At 44.8% G+C, this 18964-nt stretch overlaps 1 protein-coding gene across 2 annotated transcripts; it reads right to left on the bottom strand.

Moving 5' to 3' along the window:
- Positions 1 to 2993: 2993 nt before the first annotated feature.
- Positions 2994 to 18960, bottom strand: LOC306943995 (uncharacterized protein). Of its 2 annotated transcripts, none has more exons than XM_079530580.1 (3): positions 18632 to 18960; positions 7665 to 7844; positions 2994 to 5734 (listed from the first exon to the last, which is right to left on the bottom strand). In XM_079530580.1, the coding sequence occupies exons 1-3, from the start codon at positions 18906 to 18908 to the stop codon at positions 3495 to 3497; spliced, it is 2697 nt and encodes an 898-aa protein (XP_079386706.1). In that variant the 5' UTR covers positions 18909 to 18960; the 3' UTR covers positions 2994 to 3494. The 2 variants fall into 2 exon arrangements, with proteins under 2 accessions (XP_079386706.1, XP_079386707.1); XM_079530581.1 differs by lacking the exon at positions 18632 to 18960 and adding an exon at positions 6457 to 6512 and having other exon boundaries at positions 7665 to 7802.
- Between the last annotated feature and the right edge of the window lie 4 nt (positions 18961 to 18964).

Raw genomic sequence — 18964 nt, 5'->3', positions numbered from 1 at the left:
GCGTGTCACCACTCTCTTACTACATTACTCTGTGTTGCCCTAGCATGGGCCCTGGGCAGTTAGCCTGGCTAATAAGCCAGACTCCATTTTTTTTGCCCACGGCTGATTCGGTCTGGCTTATTAGCCACTACTGGGCAGTGGGTACCATATATAAAGCAAGGGGCCAGTGAGGCTATTCAACGTTGAAGCTCTGGGCCCTAGTGGTAGGAGGAGGGACTACAGGCGGACCCGTGGATTCATGACCGGGAAACCCCGTGCAGCTGGGCTTTAAGACATTGAGCGCTCGGTTGCACTTCCGCATTTGACCACCAACATTTGGTGGTCAAATGCGGAAGTAGACGTTCTGAGACGGTACTTCCGGCAGTCTTCCGGGTGCTTCAAAACGCCACTGAGCAACTTCCACTGACATGAATAGCTGGGGGGGCGGAGCTTCGCGCCAGTTCAGTCTCTATCCTTTTATATACTCTATGATATAAAGACTAGATGGCTCAAGGCAGAGTTGTTCACCCGGCGGCCATCTTGCTGAGGGGCTACAGTACAGTAGGCCTATGTTCAATGGCAGCTCAAACAAAAATAGTCATAACTCGCTCAAATCTTGACGGATTTACAAACGGGTTGGTTTAATACAAACGTTATCAACGTGGCTATGATTCAGGATGCTTATCTGCTTTTTTTTTTATTTTATAAAAATGTCATATAAAAGCATATAAGTATGCGCACGTCTCTGACGTTTATAACAAACCAAACCGTTTGAAAATCGGTTGAAAATTAAGCAAGTTATGGTTATTTAAAAAGTATTTGCCCATAGACACAATGTTATGCTGCCCCGCGGTAACCCACAATGTACTATAATATACTCCATCAGTTTGTGAAAAGTGCTAGCATTGTAAATCTCAAGTCAAAGTGGTCGCACGGTAGCCTATAGGCCTATATGTCACGGTCGCATCCCTTGAGGTTTTCAATACCCAGATATATTTGTTGTATTTCGTTTTATAATAAAATGTATATGCTATGTATTTGTGGAAAATTATCCAAACAGGCTTGCAAGACTAATTATTAATACTCATCTGGGGAATTCACTAGGTAGTTGAAAATGTCAGGATATGTCACTCCTCCATTTAGCTGGGCTATTTTAGTTAATTTTATACAACAAGTTGACAACGGTAAAACACACCGTCGGAGCTCCGAGGTAGGTAGAACATATTAGTAAGACTGTGACATGTTCAAAATATAGACATGAATCGGGATCGGGATGTATTAATGAGAATGCCACTCTTCAAAGTCGGTGCTCGTTGCCTCGTAAAGGCAGTGACGTCCTTAAAAGCGACAGGTTCCCTGTCTGCCGTCTCCCCTCTGCTCCGTTAACATTATGGGTAACTCATTCAAGTGGTAAATTAAATGTGAAATAGATCCTCTATTGAGAAAACAACAATATGTTGACAAAGACACTTCATACATTTGGAAACATTTTTATTCAAATCAATATAGTCTTCAGTTCATTTGGTATTATTTTAAAAGTAGGCTAACTACAGTTGAATTTCAATGGACTTCTATTACTGCAGTACACCGTTCTAACGGACCAGAAGTGGGGCCGCTGTCTCATTTGGGGGCGTGACATTTGTAGTCCCCGTGTGTCTCTATTTCGGGTCCATGAACCGGTCGGGAGCGGATGATATCGCTACGTCATGTTGTAGTATTGTTTTGTAGTCAGCAATCTTCCGGAACTTCCTTTTCCCTCAAACCGATTTTTCTCAATAAAAGCTACAGGCTACGAGAGCTTTTATTGTTATTCTTCCGGTTTGAGGGAAAAGGATGTTCCGTTTCATTGTTCCTGCCTGATGACTACAAAACAATACTACAATATGACGTAACGATATCATCCGCTGCCGACCGGATCATACAGACTTTTGAAACAGAGACCAGGCTTTCCTCCGAGGTGGAAAGATGAGATGGAATGGTGAGGCGAGGTTACCGTTGCCTTTTAATATATTTCACCACCTGGCGGAGGAGGTGTGTAACTGTCACTGACAGTCTGCGTGTGAATGTATGTTATTGACGATATGCACACCGCTGCCATCTTGCCAGTTCATCCAAATAGAAAATCAAAAAAAAAGCCGCTGTCTGGTTCCTGGTTTTTAGACAGCTGGTGGATGGAAATGAAGCTCTACCCACGCGGCAGAATGCCGCGGGGGCAAGCTTTTCCGGCTCCACCCACGCGGCAGAATGCCGCGTGGGTGGACCACCTCTCCTGGAGCTGCCACCAAAAAGAGCACGACTTGAGTATGGCATCCGCCGTGTCCGAAGGTTTCATTTTCAAAAAAGTGCTATAGCGCCCCCCATTGGCCAATTGGAGTAAGACTGGTTTCAGTGCTATTTGGCATGACCCTCTACCATACTGTAACGTTTCATAAGCATATGACGCTGCATGTACGTATTAGGGGCAGAAGAAGAATTTTCACAAAACAGCAATTTTCATTGGCTCATAAAAACTTTGGCCAATGGTCATGGGCTTCACATAGTCACCGTTTGGCATGGCCTTCTACCATATTACCGTGTTTCGCAAAAAAACGACTGCACGAGTGCACGGTTAAGCCTGAAATGCTATTTTTGGCGGAAGGAGAAGAAGAAAAAAAAGACAAAAAAAATAAGGGACCAACGCCCCTTCGGGATGTACTTGGTCCCTTAATAATAATATCGCCTCCTCCAGTCCACATGTCGAAGTGTCCTTGGGCAAGACGCTGACCCGACATTGCCTCCAATGAGTCGGTCGGTGCTAGCTTGCGATCATTGGTGTGTAAATGTGGGACGTGAGGACATTGGCGGTGAATATAAACCGCTTCACCTCCAAATGAATAAATGGAAGTGCTTTGAGTGCTTAGGAAAGTGCTAAATAAATGCAATCCATTATTACATATATAATCAAAACAAGTTATGAAAATAAGTATTTATGCCATCTGTCTCTCTCCAAACACAAAACTACAGAAACCAGGATCCTTGTCAGCACTTTATTGCAACACTTACCAATGAATAAAATAATGAATGCCTTAAAAAAATAAGAAATAATAAAAAAAGACAAAAAATATATAAAATCAACAGAGAAACAAAATTACATTAATTGTTTTAGTCGAGTTTATACTGTCAGATTATCCACTGAAAATAACTGGCTATTTTCTGCGAAAGCTTTCCCCTCAATATGAATGCTGGGTTAAAGTGGCTGACATGACCTGACATTGATCAAATATTTATCCGAGTCTGATATGTGTCAACTGTATATATTTTGTTTAATTTGTATACTTTGTTTCATTGTATAGATATTCTACTGTTAGACGGATGTTAGGTTCTTAGTTTACATTTTTATCCTACATGATTAAAATTACCTTTTTGTTGTTCTTTACTTGCCTACTGTAAATCGCTCTGGATTAAAAGTGACTGCTAAATGCCTAAATTGTATTGTTGGGAAAAGTATGTGTTTACTATTCAGCCAACAGCTTGTTTCACATATGAATCCTCATGTGTCTCTTCAGATGGTCCCTGCGAGTAAAGCATTTACAACAATCTGTGCACGTAAAGGGTCTTTCCCCTAAATGAGTCTTCATGTGTATTTTCAGATGAACCATTCGACTGCATCCTTCGGCACAAATTGAACATCCTTTGCCACAAACTGAACAAACAAATGGGGTTTCGCCGGTATGAGTCTTCATGCGTTTTTTCATTTGAGAGATCTCTCTAAATCCTAGCCCACAAACTGAACAAGTAAAGGGCTTTTCCCCTGTATGACTCCTCATGTGTGTTTTTAGACTACGCATATCACGCCAGCTTTTGCCACAAACTGTGCAAGTAATGGGTTTTTCGCCTGTATGAGTCATCATGTGAGATTTTAATGTACTACTTTGACTGAAGCATTTGCCACAAACTCTACAAGTGAAGGGCCTTTCCCCTGTATGTGTCCTCATGTGTGATTTTAGGTCATTACAGCCTTTGCCACAAACTCCACAAGTAAATGTTTTTACCCCTGTATGAGTTCGTATGTGTGTTTTTAGATGACTCATTGTACTACAGCCTTTTCCACATACTGTACAAGTACAGGGTTTTTCTCCTGTGTGAGTCCTCATGTGTTTATTCAGATCATTTTTGTGTATAAAGCAATTGCCACAAACAGCACAAGTTAAGGGCTTTTCCCCTGTGTGAATCATTGTATGCGTCTTCAGATTTGACTTATGACTAAACATTTTGCCACAAACTGCACAAGTAAATGGCTTTTCCCCTGTATGAATCCTCATGTGTAATTTTAGAACATCCTTTCGACCACAGCCTTTGCCACAAACTTGACAAGTAAAGGGCCTTTCCCCTGTATGGGTCCTCATGTGTACATCTAGATGACTCTTTTGACTGCAGTCTTTACCACAAACTGAACAAGTATAAGTAAATGGCCTTTCCCCTGCATGTGTCCTCATGTGTGATTTGAGGTTACTACAGTCTTTGCCACAAACTCTACAAGTAAACGTTTTTTCCTGTGTGTGAGTTATCATGTGTCTTTTTAGATGACTCATTTTACTATAGCCATTTCCACATACTGTACAAGTACAGGGTTTTTCTCCTGGCCTTTCCCCTGCATGTGTTCTCATGTGTGATTTGAGGTTACTACAACATTTGCCACAAACTCTACAAGTAAATGTTTTTTCCTGTGTGTGAGTTATCATGTGTCTTTTTAGATGACTCATTGTACTATAGCCTTTTCCACATACTGTACAAGTACAGGGTCTTTCTCCTGTGTGAGTCCTCATGTGTCTATTTAGATCATGTTTGTGAATAAAGCAATTGCCACAAACGGAACAAGTTAAGGGCTTTTCCCCTGTGTGATTCATTGTATGCATTTTGAGATTGTACTTCTGACTAAACATTTTGCCACAAACTGTACAAGTAAATGGCTTTTCCCCCGTATGAATCCTCATGTGTAATTTGAGAACATCCTTTCGAACACAGCCTTTGCCACAAACTTTACAAGTAAAGGGCTTTTCCCCTGTATGGGTCCTCATGTGTGCTTCTAGATGACTCCTTTGTCTGCAGCTTTTACCACAAACTGAACAAGTATAGATTTTCTTCCTTTTCTGATCCGTTGTGGAATGAATTTGATTTGATGATATTAGGTCCTGGGACAGTTTGTTGCTCAAAGACAGTCTTTCTCCTTCCACATTTTGTGTCTTGTGTGATCTCAGTGTCTTTGCAGCTGACTGCTCTTCCCTATTCTCCTTCACATCACTGTCTTCAGTGTCAGGTTCTTTCCCGGGCTCCCACTCATCACTGTCAGTATCAGATTCAGAACAGTGTGAAGAGAGGAGCTGATCATCACTAGTTGAATGTGATGTTTGAAAGTCCTCCACATCAACTTGCGTGTTCATGTGTTCAGTTGAGGTTCTGGCTCCAGGCTCTGTCTCTCCGTTTTCATCGTCTTCACAAGTTGGCTGTGATGTTCCACAGTCCTTTACATCAGCTTGTGTTTTCATGTGTTCAGTTGAGCTGCTGGCTACAGGCTCTGTCTTTCCGTTTTCATCATTTTCACTAATAATGTCTAGTAATGTAATCGTTGGTCCATCAGCCTCCACTGGTCTTTGAAGTAGGTCCTCCTGTTCCTCTTTGATCTGTGGAGGTTCTGGTTCCTCCTGGACCAGACTGGGGCTCCTCTCCAGCTGTTCAGGGGAAACATCCTCTTTGCACACAGGGCGAGGCATGAATTCTAGACGAAAGATACAATGAGAGAAAATCATTAAATGTTTGAACAAATTATAATGTGAATTATTTTTTCCATGCAGTAGTTTTCATAGCTGTGCAGTTCAAGAAAGTTGTAAATGTTACTGTAAGTAAATGATCCATGTCCAAACCTTAAATATTATCTGTGGAAGTTGAAAGCAGTCTCAGTTTTGTATGTAATTAAGCATGTAAAGCATTGTCATCGTGATACCCACCGATTCAGATGGCACACCTCTTACATCTCAGCTCCTACGAATACAATATTACCCCCCTTTATACCTACCTTCCACATCAGCTTTGCAAAGTATACATTTCCATCGATTATTATCGATTCAGATCTGAATTTTAATGCGCACATTAATCAAGCTACCAAGACAGCTTTCTTTTATCTTCGAAACATCGCACGTATTAGAGCATATTTATCTTTAGATGATGCTAAAACATTGGTCCATGCTTTTGTCTTTTCTCGATTAGATTATTGTAATGCCCTCCTCTCAGGCCTGCCAAAGAAATCAACGGATAGACTCCAACTTGTTCAAAATGCGGCTGCTAGAGTGTTAACTAGAACTAAAATGAGAGAACACATTACTCCAGTTCTATCATCACTGCATTGGCTCCCAGTGGTTTTTAGAATAGATTTTTAAATTATTTTACTTGTTTATAAATCCCTAAATGGTCTTGCACCTTCGTACCTCCGTGACGGCCTACCTAGATATGTCCCTAACCGCCCCTCAGGTCCTCCACTGCTGGCCTGCTTGAAGTGCCTAAAAAAATGTGCACAAAAAAATATGGTGAGGCAGCTTTTTGCTTCTACGGCCCAACAGCCTGGAATAAATTACCATTCCAGCTCAGACACGCACCCTCTGTAGACATTTTTAAATCTCGACTCAAGACTCACCTCTTCACTCTTGCTTTTAGTTGAGTTTTAATATCTGCGTTCCTACTCTGTCCTGACTGATTTGCTGCATGTTGTGTTTTTATTTATTTTTTCTCTATGTTTTTATACTTTTATTTTGTTCTTTGCCATTGTTCTATCATTTTAACTACTTGACTGTGTTTTATTGTATTCTATTTTTGTGTCCTGCCCTGTGAAGCACTTTGAGCTGCATTGATGTATGAAAGGTGCTATACAAATAAAGTTTATTATTATTATTATTATCACTGCTATGCTAAACAGCCCACATACATAAAGTCTGAATCACTTGATTTGTACTTTGTTATGTATCTCATATCATGAAAGGAAGATCTGCAAGCCTGCAACGGGTGACATAGGCACAATTACCCTATGTCACTGCTAAGTTAACTTCTATGCTAAACCACTTTGGGTGGTTTTTAACTCTCTGGAGGGTTTTAACATGTTATGTGTCCATGGAACACTTTTGTCTGAGCTGGTTGACTGGATACCTTTATAAACATGGTAACATCGCAAGCCCAGTTTAAGGCATGCAATGGACATCATATCAAGTAGGATTCATTCTAAATTGTCACTATGGTTTACTGAATTTTGACCGAGCAGGTTAACACATTGACTTGTTTTTAGTCTATGTACATTCCATGCCACAATAGTCCATTCAGTGAGGTACCTTATTCAAGGGGCACAAATGACCCTGGGTATTGATTGGAAGTTAGCGAACGGCTAAAGCTATTCTCCCGCTGGAGAATCATGGACCACCCGAGGCATGAATTTTGTAACCACGACCTTGCTACTTTTGTTATGAGCCGTGAATAAAGCTTGTTCGGTTAAAAACGCAATCTGGGAAAAAAATCTGGGGGGGAAAAGCATTTATAAAAAGTCAATGGGGCGGTCATCTTGTTTTCCGGTCCAGTGCCTGTTTAGCTATAGCTATTGCAAGCAAACCAGATGATAATAAAGACGGAGATCTTTCTTAATCTATGCATTGTACATGCACACTCACGTGTCGGGATATTGGGGATAACAATGAAGGCATTCTGATAAGGCAGTGCGACAGGTTCCTCTTTAATTTGTGGAGGTTGTGGTTCCTCCTGGACCAGACTGGGGCTCCTCTCCTCATGTTGTGGAGGTTGTGGTAACTCCTGGACCAGGCTCGGGCTCCTCTCATGTTGTGGAGGTTGTTCTTTACACACAGACAGGAGGAGAGAAGAGGTAACATTAGCACAACTCATATACGGTATACAATTTCGAGTCCGCCCTCGTCCCTTCCCATTCCGCATTCCGTTATTAGGTTTTTGACGAATGTGTTTCATGGAATTTCAGGTGGATAATTTCATTAGTTAATCTTAGTGTTGAATGGATTTAGAATTAGGATAGTTATTTGTAGTGTTTAATTTGTAGTCTCTGTCTAGACCCTATTTTTGGTGAGTAGTGGCTTCTCTCTCTCTCTCTCTCTCATATATATATACTGACACCACGCTAGACAGGAACGCCCAAAAACGTCACATCTGGTTTTAGCCTGGGGTAAGAATTTTCTATGGCTGCCAATGCAACTTGGTCCAAGCCTTAATCACATACGGACAAACATCTATGCCGATGCCATCTAACTTGCGGAGGTAGCGTGCCTTGTCCACGGGCAACAGATCTTTCAACGTATGGCATTGCAAATACGTTTGATAATCGCTACTCTGCTCAATATTGTTTTGAAAATGCCGCAAATTGCATTGCAGTGAACAAGCGCAAATCACAACTTCCCCCGGTTGTGGGCGGAGTCACAGTTTGAGGCGCTGTTGTGGTGTCAGTGTGTGTATATATATATATATATATATATATATATATATATATATATATATATATATATTGTGGTGTCTCAGTGGTTAGTTATCACCCAATATGCAAGCGCCGCTCTGGAGAGAGAGGGAGACAGAGAGCGCCAATAAGCTGCCGCCCTTTAGGTCGGGTGATTGACAGCAGGTACATCCCTCATCATCAACTCAGACAACTAGGAGCACCTGCATTCATTAGCGCACCTGAGCAAAGCAGTATAAAGGGGCGAGCTCTCTGTCTCTCTAACAGATCCACTCTCCAGAGACGAGGCGAGGCTGAGGGCAGCAGCATTGGGCGGTAAGCTAAGACACCACTATTTCAAATACCATTCTATGATATATGATGAAATCCTTAGACTGCCGAGTGTATTCTCTGTATCTCACTCGCAGGCAATATACCGGGCACGCGCTCCGTGGCCGAAAGGCGCGTGCTTGAAACAAGTGACCATCGGCCTATGGAAATGGAAGGGCAGCAACCAGAGTACAGGAGTATGGAAAAGGAGTAGAAATACGACCCCAGTACACAGCGTATACAAGTACAGGCTGAGTAGAAATACTTATCCCTCTGAAACCCCCTTTTGAGGGCACATATTGACTGTTATCCATCTGTCTGGCTAGACCTGTTGATACCCCCCTGTGGGAGAAGAGGAACTGAGATTAAGAGCTACAATAGGCCTGAAACGATCTGTGTAAATCCTGTATACTCACCTGTGGAATCCCTTGCAGGAATACTTACCCGAGCCCCCGGGGAAAGTAATCCAAACCTACCTGTGACGTCCAGCGACGAAGTCCAGCGACGAAGATCATTCTATTAACCTAGAAATGAACTGTGTGTAGAAACTTACCTTTGACTGCATTCCCCTGCAAAGTAAAAGAGACAAGTTAATTTCTGATTTCTGATTCCTGATTTATATCCAATAAATGCCCTAGTGAATGGGCAAACCTGACTCTCTGCTCCTGAGTTGTGTATCAGTCGCCACAATATATATATATATATATATATATAAAGAACGAAAATAACATCGCCTGGATGCAACTGGGACGTATCCTCAGTGATGTATCCCGAATGGCCCTCCTAAAAGAGGATGCAAGCAGGGGCGCTAACCCATACTGCTCCCGGGGTGCCGTCTACATTCTGGCTGTCACCCGTCTCTCTGTTGTGTGTGTGTGTGTGTGTGTGTGTGTGTGTGTGTGTGTGTGTGTGTGTGTGTGTGTGTGTGTGTGTGTGCCTGGAGGGACATAGCAACCTGCCTAGCAACATGGGCGCAGTAGAGGTATGTTTGGCTTCTGCTGGTGGATTTTGATATAAAGCGATTACCCGCGGTGCCGCGTGTTGGGCTATCAAAGGGTAATTATGATTACCCGCGGTGCCGTGGGTCATGGCGACAAGGGTGTTAATGGTGTGTGTTCTCGACCAGATGTTATTGTCTGCCTGGAGCATGATCAGTACTGGCCGGCAACATTACTACGACCTCCAGGCTCTGTGCAATAAGCGTTGTTTTGACCAGAAATGCTGCCTGGGGGGGGCATTTGGAGACTAAAGCGACTGAAAGTGCGCGTGCACGTTGTGGCGTCTCGGTACGGGACCGCGCGCCACGGAATAGCCACCTCGGGGAGAGAGGGAGAGAGACAGGCAGAGTGAAGCGTTGCCAACGGCAACAAGGGCGGGTTCTAGAAGGAAGGTACATCCCAGCCCGTCTCCTCGTCTGTCTTAATGAGCCACCTGCTGCGCGTCCACACCCAGGCAGGTTAAAAGGCTCTGTCCTGCTCACACTCTCAGAGACTCTCCCGAGAGACAGGCTGGCGTGCGGCACCCGGTAAGACTAGTCCATATTCCCTCTCCTAGTATCCCAATTAATGTGATGACAATACTAATTGTGTGAATCTCTTACCTCTCAGGCTCACCCACTACCCGTGGAAGTGACCGCTGGGCTCTGGGAATTAGGAGGCTCACACTGGCTGGGACACTGGAGTGCCCCTAGCCCCCCCCCCCCCCCCCCCCCTTGATGATAGAGGGACAAATGACCCATCAATCTGATTATAAAGAAGAAACCTAAGTTGACATACGCTCTGATAAACAAAGAGCCCCTGAGTTAAAGCCCATTCACTAATGGGCGGACATTTAAGTTGTGATTCTGATTATCTTGAACAGCGAGCAGAGTTATGGATGGTTTAAAGTCAGAGACATTGAAAGGCAGATATAAAAATGAACACAATAAATATCCTATACATCCTATACACCGAATGAAAGCCCTGAATGTGTACTTTTAAGAGGAAAACAGTACACATTGATCCCATCTACAGTTTGACAGTAATTGGTTATTGAATGCAGCTTGTGCCCACCAGATAACTTCAGAGAAGACATGGACGTGAACTCCTCAATATTCACAAAATAAGGCCTATAGCGACATATAAATACTATATACCGTATGAAACAGAAGACTCTCTGCTTTCATAAGAAACAAAATTCTACTGTAATAATAAAAAAATCCCACCCCTGTGAAGTGAGCGGTGCAACTCTACTTCTCTACTTATTCACTATAGCTCGCTATATACGGACTGAGACAGAAAGTCATGTAAACCTTTTATTTACAGTTTGGTCTGTAAACTTCTACTGTAATAATAAAAATCACACCCCTGTGAAGTGAGCGGTGCAACTATGTTCTCTACTTATTCACTACAGCTTGCTATATACGGACTGAGGCAGAAAGTCATGTAAAGCTTTTATTTACAGTTTGGTCTGTAAACTTCTACTGTAATAATAAAAATCACACCCCTGTGAAGTGAGCGGTGCATCTGTTCTCTACAGTTGCACCGCGCAACTGTAATAGCGAGCTGTATTGAATAAGCAGAGAACAGAATATGGGACAGAGTTGCACCACTCACTTCACAGGGGGGTGATTTTTATTATTACTACAGTAGAAGTTTTTTTCTTATGAAAGCAGAGAGTCTTCCGTTTCATACGGTATATAGTATTTATTAGGCCTGTCAGTCGATTAAAATATTTAATCGCGATTAATCGCATGATTGCCCATAGTTAATCGCCGATTAATCGCAAATTAATCGCATATTTTGTATCCATTCTAAATATACCTTAAATCAGTGGTTTTCAAGATTTTTCATATCAAGGTCCATTATGGATTCTGCATTTGAGGCCATGTTGATCAAAATAACATGTTTTCTAAGTTCTCTAATTGTGTACACTTAAATTAACTTAAGTAATGCAGCTGTTTTACAATTATTCAACTCTTGAGTGTAAAATTGAACCAAATGGACACACTTGGTTTCATTTTACACTCAAGAGTTAAAGATTTATAAGGGTTCATTTGGTTACCAACTCTCCATCATTTAGCTGGGGACCACCTGGAACCCCCTCAGGGACCACTGGTGGTCCCTGGACCACTGGTTCAATCAGAACCACTGCTTTTCAAGTTTTAAATACTCTTATCAACATGGGAGAATGCTTGCTTTATTGCAAATGCCATGGAAGAGGGAAACAAAATCATAAACTCAACTCAACACACAGTACCACACACACACACACACACACACACAGGCGAGAGCTCTCTCTCCTGTAAGCACGCACGCACAGTCAGGCTGTCAACATTAGCTTTAGCATTAGCATGGTCTGTGTAGCATCAAGCTATCACAACTGAACTGACTGCAGTTTGTCAACCAAAACTGCCAGAGTTTTGCTTTTGCCCAATGCCCAATTCAAAGAGCTTCTGATCTAACACATTGTGGAGCAAATTAATTAATAACGAGCCCAACGAACACGACGACTCGAGTGCTCACAGCTCAACTGCCCAGCCCACACTGGTAGGCTACACTCTGCGCACCGGTCCTGCACAGGCTGACGGACGAGTCACTGGGAGAGAGAGTGGGGAGAGAGGCGGGGCTCACTGACTGCCTGCATTCACATGAATGCGTCTCTCAACCATTCTGTCAAACTTCACCGTGCGTTAATCGCGCGTTAATTAAATTAACGCCGTTAAAAGGACTTTGAGTTAACGCACGATTAACGCGTTAACTTTGACAGCCTTAGTATTTATATGTCGCAATAGGCCTTATTTTGTGAATCTTGAGTTCGGGTCCATGTCTTCTCTGCAGTTATATCTGGTGGGCGCAATGTGCATCCAGTAACCAATTTATGACAAACTGTACATGGGATCAATGTTTACTCTTTTCCTCGTAAAAGTACACATTCAGGGCTTTCATTCGGTGTATAGGATGTATAGCATATTTATTGTGTTTATTTTTATATCTGCCTGTCAATGTCTGACTATAAACCTTCATAACTCTGCTTTCTTAGATGAGGATGATGATGATGATGATCGCCTCGCCTCGCCTAATCTATCTCACTGCTTTCATTGTCTTGATCGCAGTAACATTGGGGGGGGGGGGGGGGTCATGGGCACATTGGGCAGCAAAAGTCTTGATCCGTACGGCTATAAAAAGTCCCATTCCACCGTTCGGTTCAGAACTATAGTATAACGGTGAGACGCGTTGTCATCATCAGCTGATTTTGTTTTTCAAGCTATATGTATAGGGGAACATGCCTGGGCATGCAGCTTGGGAGCGATGGAGAAAAAAAAAAGCTTCACCGGGAGTGTCCAGAGAGGTGCTAAGCCCGGCTGTGATGTCGACGACAAGGAAAAAATGACTTCCACAGATCACAACACCACGGTTTAGGACGCGGAAAAGTTCGTTATACATTACACCCGGGTCGATTACGTCCCCGACGCGTTCATTGCGGTCTTATCACTACAATTATAATGAATAAAAAAGCGTTACAATCACACGTCCGAGCGATCTCCGATTATGACGGCTCTGCATGGCGATACGTGATCCACCAACGGAACACCGTCTGTTGTCGTGGCGGCCCTCGATACTGTGGTTCGTTTGTTAGTTCGTAGTATTGTAGGCTCGGGGATCGTTTGGTCTCTACATTATGAAGAAGGAAACATGCATCTGTCCATGTGTGTTGCAGACGTTATGCAATGCCGATCCAGTGCATATGTGTTTAGGCAGCGTTCCGTTCATCATGTTTTTTTCCCGAGAGACAGAGCCCCCATCTCGCAAGATCCTCCTCCTGGAGAAACAGGAGGGGAGGGGGGAATCGAGTATTATAGTGTTGGGTGAAATGTCCGAGGTGGAGGAAAGCCTGGTGAGGCGAGGTTAGGTGAAATTTGATTCTTCTATTCACACACCGACTAGGGGGGCTTTTTTTTTTTTTTTTTTTTTTTCTGATCACGTGAGCGGGACTAAGCAGCAATGACAGGGGGATGGTTCTTCATTGTCCGGGTGGGTAAAAAGATGAATGAAAGTATTCTATAAAAAAGTGATTAAAACGTATGGATACGTGGTTAGCACCGGACGTTTGATTAATTAATAACGTACGGATACGTTGTTCGCGTTCGCTGTGTTAACAAACAAATAAAAGTGCCGTTTTATTTAGCACTCTGAACTTGGCCTCTGTGTGTTTTTGGTCTGGTGAAACAGCGCCCCCACATATGGTGGAGAAAGTGGGTACTGCAGATCCTCACCAAAAGCGCACCTAACCCACCAACACTATGGAACACGCACAAGCCCTCACTGCCCTCCTTGCCAGCCAGGCTGACTTACAACGGAGCCAAACTGAGCTGCAGGACGCTATGCAGGGACTGCTTAGGAGAATGAATCAAGAAGCCAACCACACTAGGGCCCCAGGCGACGTTCTGACGAAACTGGCCACCGACGATGACATAGAGGCTTTCTTAGAGCACGGCCCTGCCTATATGGTACAAAAAAAAAAAATAAGCAAACCTCCCTGCCGGTAAAGGTGGACGGGAAAGACACCCACGCGCTGCTAGACTCAGGCAGTGTTGTCACGGTGGTGTGCCCCACCTTCGCGGGCCCCCTGGGGGAAGAGACCGTGCCCGTGACGTGCGTACACGGAGATGTGAAGCGCTACCTCACCTCCAGCATCCGAATCCAGACCCCGCGAGGAAGCGGGGGCGTACTGGCCTGGTGTAAAAAGAGCAGTAGAGGATTTCTGCCGGGAATGCCACGAATGCCAACTCGTGGCTCCCAAACCCCATTACCGTAACCCACTCGTCCCCATGCCAATTATAGAAACCCCATTTGATCGGTTGGCCATGGATATAGTGGGCCCACTGCCGAAGTCGGCCCGTGGCCACCGCTATATCCTAGTCATCATGGATTATGCCACCCGCTATCCAGAAGCAATACCGCTGCGCGCCGCCACTTCCAAAGTCATCGCACACGAATTAATGATGATGTTTAGTCGGGTGGGCATAGCCTCGGAAATCCTGAGTGATCAAGGAACTTGCTTCATGGCCACCGTATTGAAACATTTTTATAAATGGCTAAAAGTCCGAAGCATCCGAACCTCTGTCTATCACCCCCAGACAGACGGGCTGGTGGAACGTTTTATAAAACGCTGAAAAAGGTGGCGGAAATGGACGGAAAGGATTGGGACAGTTTAATTCCATATGTAATGTTCGCTATTAGAGAGGTGCCCTAGGCCTCCACTGGCTTTTCCCCTTTTGAGCTAGTATACGGGAGGAGACCCCGGGGCCTGCTGGACTTGGCCAAGGAAGCCTGGGAAAGCCAACCCTCCCCACACCGCAGTGTCGTGGATCATATCCAGCAGCTCCAAGCCCGGGCCAAAGCGATATGGCCCCTAGTGAAAGAGCATATGGAGAAGGCGCAGAGGGACCAGGCCAGAATATATAACAGACAGGCGGCTGTACGGGAGTTCAACGCCGGCGAGAAGGTGCTTGTCCTGGTTCCTACTAGTGAATGTAAGTTTCTAGCGAAGTGGCAGGGGCCGTACGAAATAATGGAGAAGACGGGCCCATCACGTACAGAGTGAGCCAGCCGGGGAAACGGAAAACACACCAGATTTACCATGTCAATATTTTGAAAAAGTGGCACCCGCCTAATGCGCTACCGGTGAATGCATTACTGACTGTTGTCTCCCCGCAGGCGCCCCCCTCCTGTCCCCGTCGGGGAAGAGCTTTTCCCCCGGCAGGTCCAGGAGGTGAACGAGCTGCTGAGCCGCTGTAGCGACCGGTTCTCCCAGGCCGAACCCACATAGCCAAACATGACATAGACACCAAGCCTGGTGTGGTGATCAGACAGCGCCCATACAGAAGCCCGCCGGATAGAGATACGAGAGGAAGTAAAGAAAATGTTGGAACTAGACGTGATCGAGGAGTCATACAGCCCGTGGAGCAGCCCCATCGTAATTGTGCCCGATGGAACATTACGATTCTGTAATGACTTCCGAAACTGAACGAGGTATCGAACTTTGACTGTTACCCGATGGCTCGGATTGATGAGCTTATCGAACGGCTCGGGCCCGCTCGGTTCATCAGCACGCTCGACTTGACCAAAGGGTATTGGCAAATCCCATTAACCGTGTGAGCCAGACCCCAGGAAAAGAAGATACAGCGCATCAAGGAGTGGCCCCGCCCCGCCACCAAGCGACAGGTAAAGTCCTTCCTGGGACTGCTATCTTACTATCAGAAATTCATTGAGAATTATTCCACAGTGGCGGCTCCACTGTACGAGCTGACCCGCTAGAGGGAGCCACACCACATAAAGTGGACCTCAGAGGCAGAAACAGCTTTCACAAGGCTGAAAGAGGCACTGTGCCAGAAACCTGTGCTGATATCGCCTAACTTTAACCTGCCGTTTCTTCTGCACACAGACGCCTCAGGGACAGGCATCGGCGCGGTGCTATCCCAGGTGATAAACAGTGAGGAGCACCCCGTTACCTTCATTAGCAGAAAACTGCTCAAACATGAACGAAACTATGCAACAGTAGAAAAGCAGTGTCTCGCCATTAAGTGGGCGATACACTACCTGCGATACTATCTCTGGGGCCGTCCATTCATGCTGATAACGGATCATGCGCCACTGAAGTGGATGGCCACGGGCCAAGGACAGAAACAGTCGGGTGACGAGGTGGTTTATCGAACTGCAAAACTACAGGTTTGTTGTGGAACATCGACCCGGGAAGGCAATCCCCCACGCAGACGCACTGTCCAGACTGCATGAGGAGGAAGGCGATCATGATGTCTCCCGCCCCGGCATGAAACATAGGGGGGGGGATGTGTGGCGTCTCGGTACGGGACTGCACGCCACGGAATAGCCACCTCGGGGAGAGAGGGAGAGAGACAGGCAGAGTGAAGCGTTGCCAACGGCAACGAGGGCGGTTCCTGGAAGGAAGGTACATCCCAGCCCGTCTCCTCGTCTGTCTTAATGAGCCACCTGCTGCGCGTCCACACCCAGGCAGGTTAAAAGGCTCTGTCCTGCTCACACTCTCAGAGACTCAGAGACAGGCTGGTGTGCGGCACCCAGTAAGACTAGTCCATATTCCCTCTCCTAGTATCCCAATTAATGTGATGACAATACTAATTGTGTGAATCTCTTACCTCTCAGGCTCACCTACCCATTCCGTGGAAGTGACCGCTGGGCTCTGGGAATTAGGAGGCTCACACTGGCTGGGACACTGGAGTGCCCCTAGCCCCCCCCCCCCCCCCCCCCTTGATGATAGAGGGACAAATGACCCATCAATCTGATTATACAGAAGAAACCTAAGTTGACATACGCTCTGATAAACAAAGAGCCCCTGAGTTAAAGCCCATTCACTAATGGGCAGACATTTAAGTTGTGATTCTGATTAACAAACAAATAAAAGTGCCGTTTTATTTAGCACTCTGAACTTGGCCTGTGTGTTTTTGGTCTGGTGAAACAGCGCCCCCACAACATGTACACACACGTGTGCACAATCAAAGATGGTGCAGCCCAGGGTCTAAGCTAACAACAGATAGCCATCCGAAGCTAATGTGAGTAGCCCACTAGATCGGATTAAACACATTTATACAACTGAATAAACGTAGGCTAGGCATTTTGGCAACGTCGATTCACGACAAATAACGCAGGCTATGTATTTTTGCAGGGAAACGGTTAATTGTAATGGCACATGCAGAAGAAAACATCCCTTCTTTACCTCCTGTGTGTCTGGTGTGACACACAGGAGGTAAAGAGGTAAGTTTCAGACATCGTTTCAACATCGTTTCAGTAACACGTTCCCCCTCCATCAAATGCAGCTTTTTTTTATTCAAGCGCAAACATGTACTGTAACAGCATATGGAACATAGTGCTGTATGAAGTACAGGCACAGGCTTCAAACATTAAAAGAAAAAGAAAATGGGGGGGGGGGGGGAAAGGTTTATTTTTTCAATATCTATCTATCTATCTATCTATCTATAAATGCACCAAGTCTCTGTATGTGTGTGTGTGTGTGTGTGTGTGTGTGTGTGTGTGTGTGTGTGTGTGTGTGTGTGTGTAGGCCAGTGCCCAACGGGCACCGCTGTAGAGGCCCCACGGGCACCGTTCTAGTTTATCAAAATTGGTGATCTACAAGCCTACAGCACATTGCAGCATGACATGTTAGGAGCTTGTAGATCTTCTGCCCAAACTCTCCAAAGCCATGTGACCTTGTTGTTTTTACTCCACCACTGAAATTTGCCACTTTCATTGTAACCACTGGCCACTTTTTATTGAATGTAGAATTTGTTTTTACCATTAATTGTATAGCAATAAAAGACAATATGTCTCAAAACACTGGCCAACAGTAAAATGATTGGCAAATAATTAATATATTAGAAATTCAGACTGACAATGCAACTGATTGGTTCATTCTTCATTGGCTTGCAGTTAGTTAGTTGCAGATATAGCCAAAATGCAAGAAAAAAAGTTGTCCTTCAGTTGGCTGGCGCGCACACACACACACACACACACACACACACACACACACACACACACACACACACACACACACACACACACACACACACACACACACACACACACACACACACACACACACACACACACACACACACACACACACACACACACACACACACACACACACACACACAATCTGTGTCTGGACCTCCGTCCAGACAAAACGGAGTTTTGCCAGGTCAGCTGCGGTGGTCTCTGAAAAGTGTTAAAAAGTGCAGATGCTGAGCCCAGGATAAGGGCAGTGGCATTCAGGGCCCTGGCCGCTGCCACGTTGCACTTGTAGGCCTCTCATAGCTACTTAAAATGCTGCTTAACCAACCTGTTCTGTGTAGTTTGATCTGTGGCTGTAGAATGAGGTCCAGCAGTTTCTCTATCTCTCTCTGGAAGAGGTTGAGCATGAACTGTGCAGCCAAACTGAGATGCTCGCTGACAAGCTTCACACAACATTCATCACTTTGTTTTTCCAAAGCACACAATATCTCCTCTCCCACCGACGTCAGGTGTTCATTTATCGACCGTCGTACAGACTCGTTCATGAGACATTTTTCACCAAGTAATTTGTGCATCACTCGCGATGTTCTGTGTTTGTTCACCATAGCTGTTCACCCACAACCATGAAAACAAAGCACATAGTTACTTCCTGGTCAATCCG

The sequence above is a fragment of the Electrona antarctica genome (assembly GCF_951216825.1).
Source record: "Electrona antarctica genome assembly, chromosome: 19".
NCBI lineage: Eukaryota > Metazoa > Chordata > Actinopteri > Myctophiformes > Myctophidae > Electrona > Electrona antarctica.
Note: the sequence above shows the minus strand (reverse complement) of the source record. Positions and strands in the feature narration are given on the sequence as shown.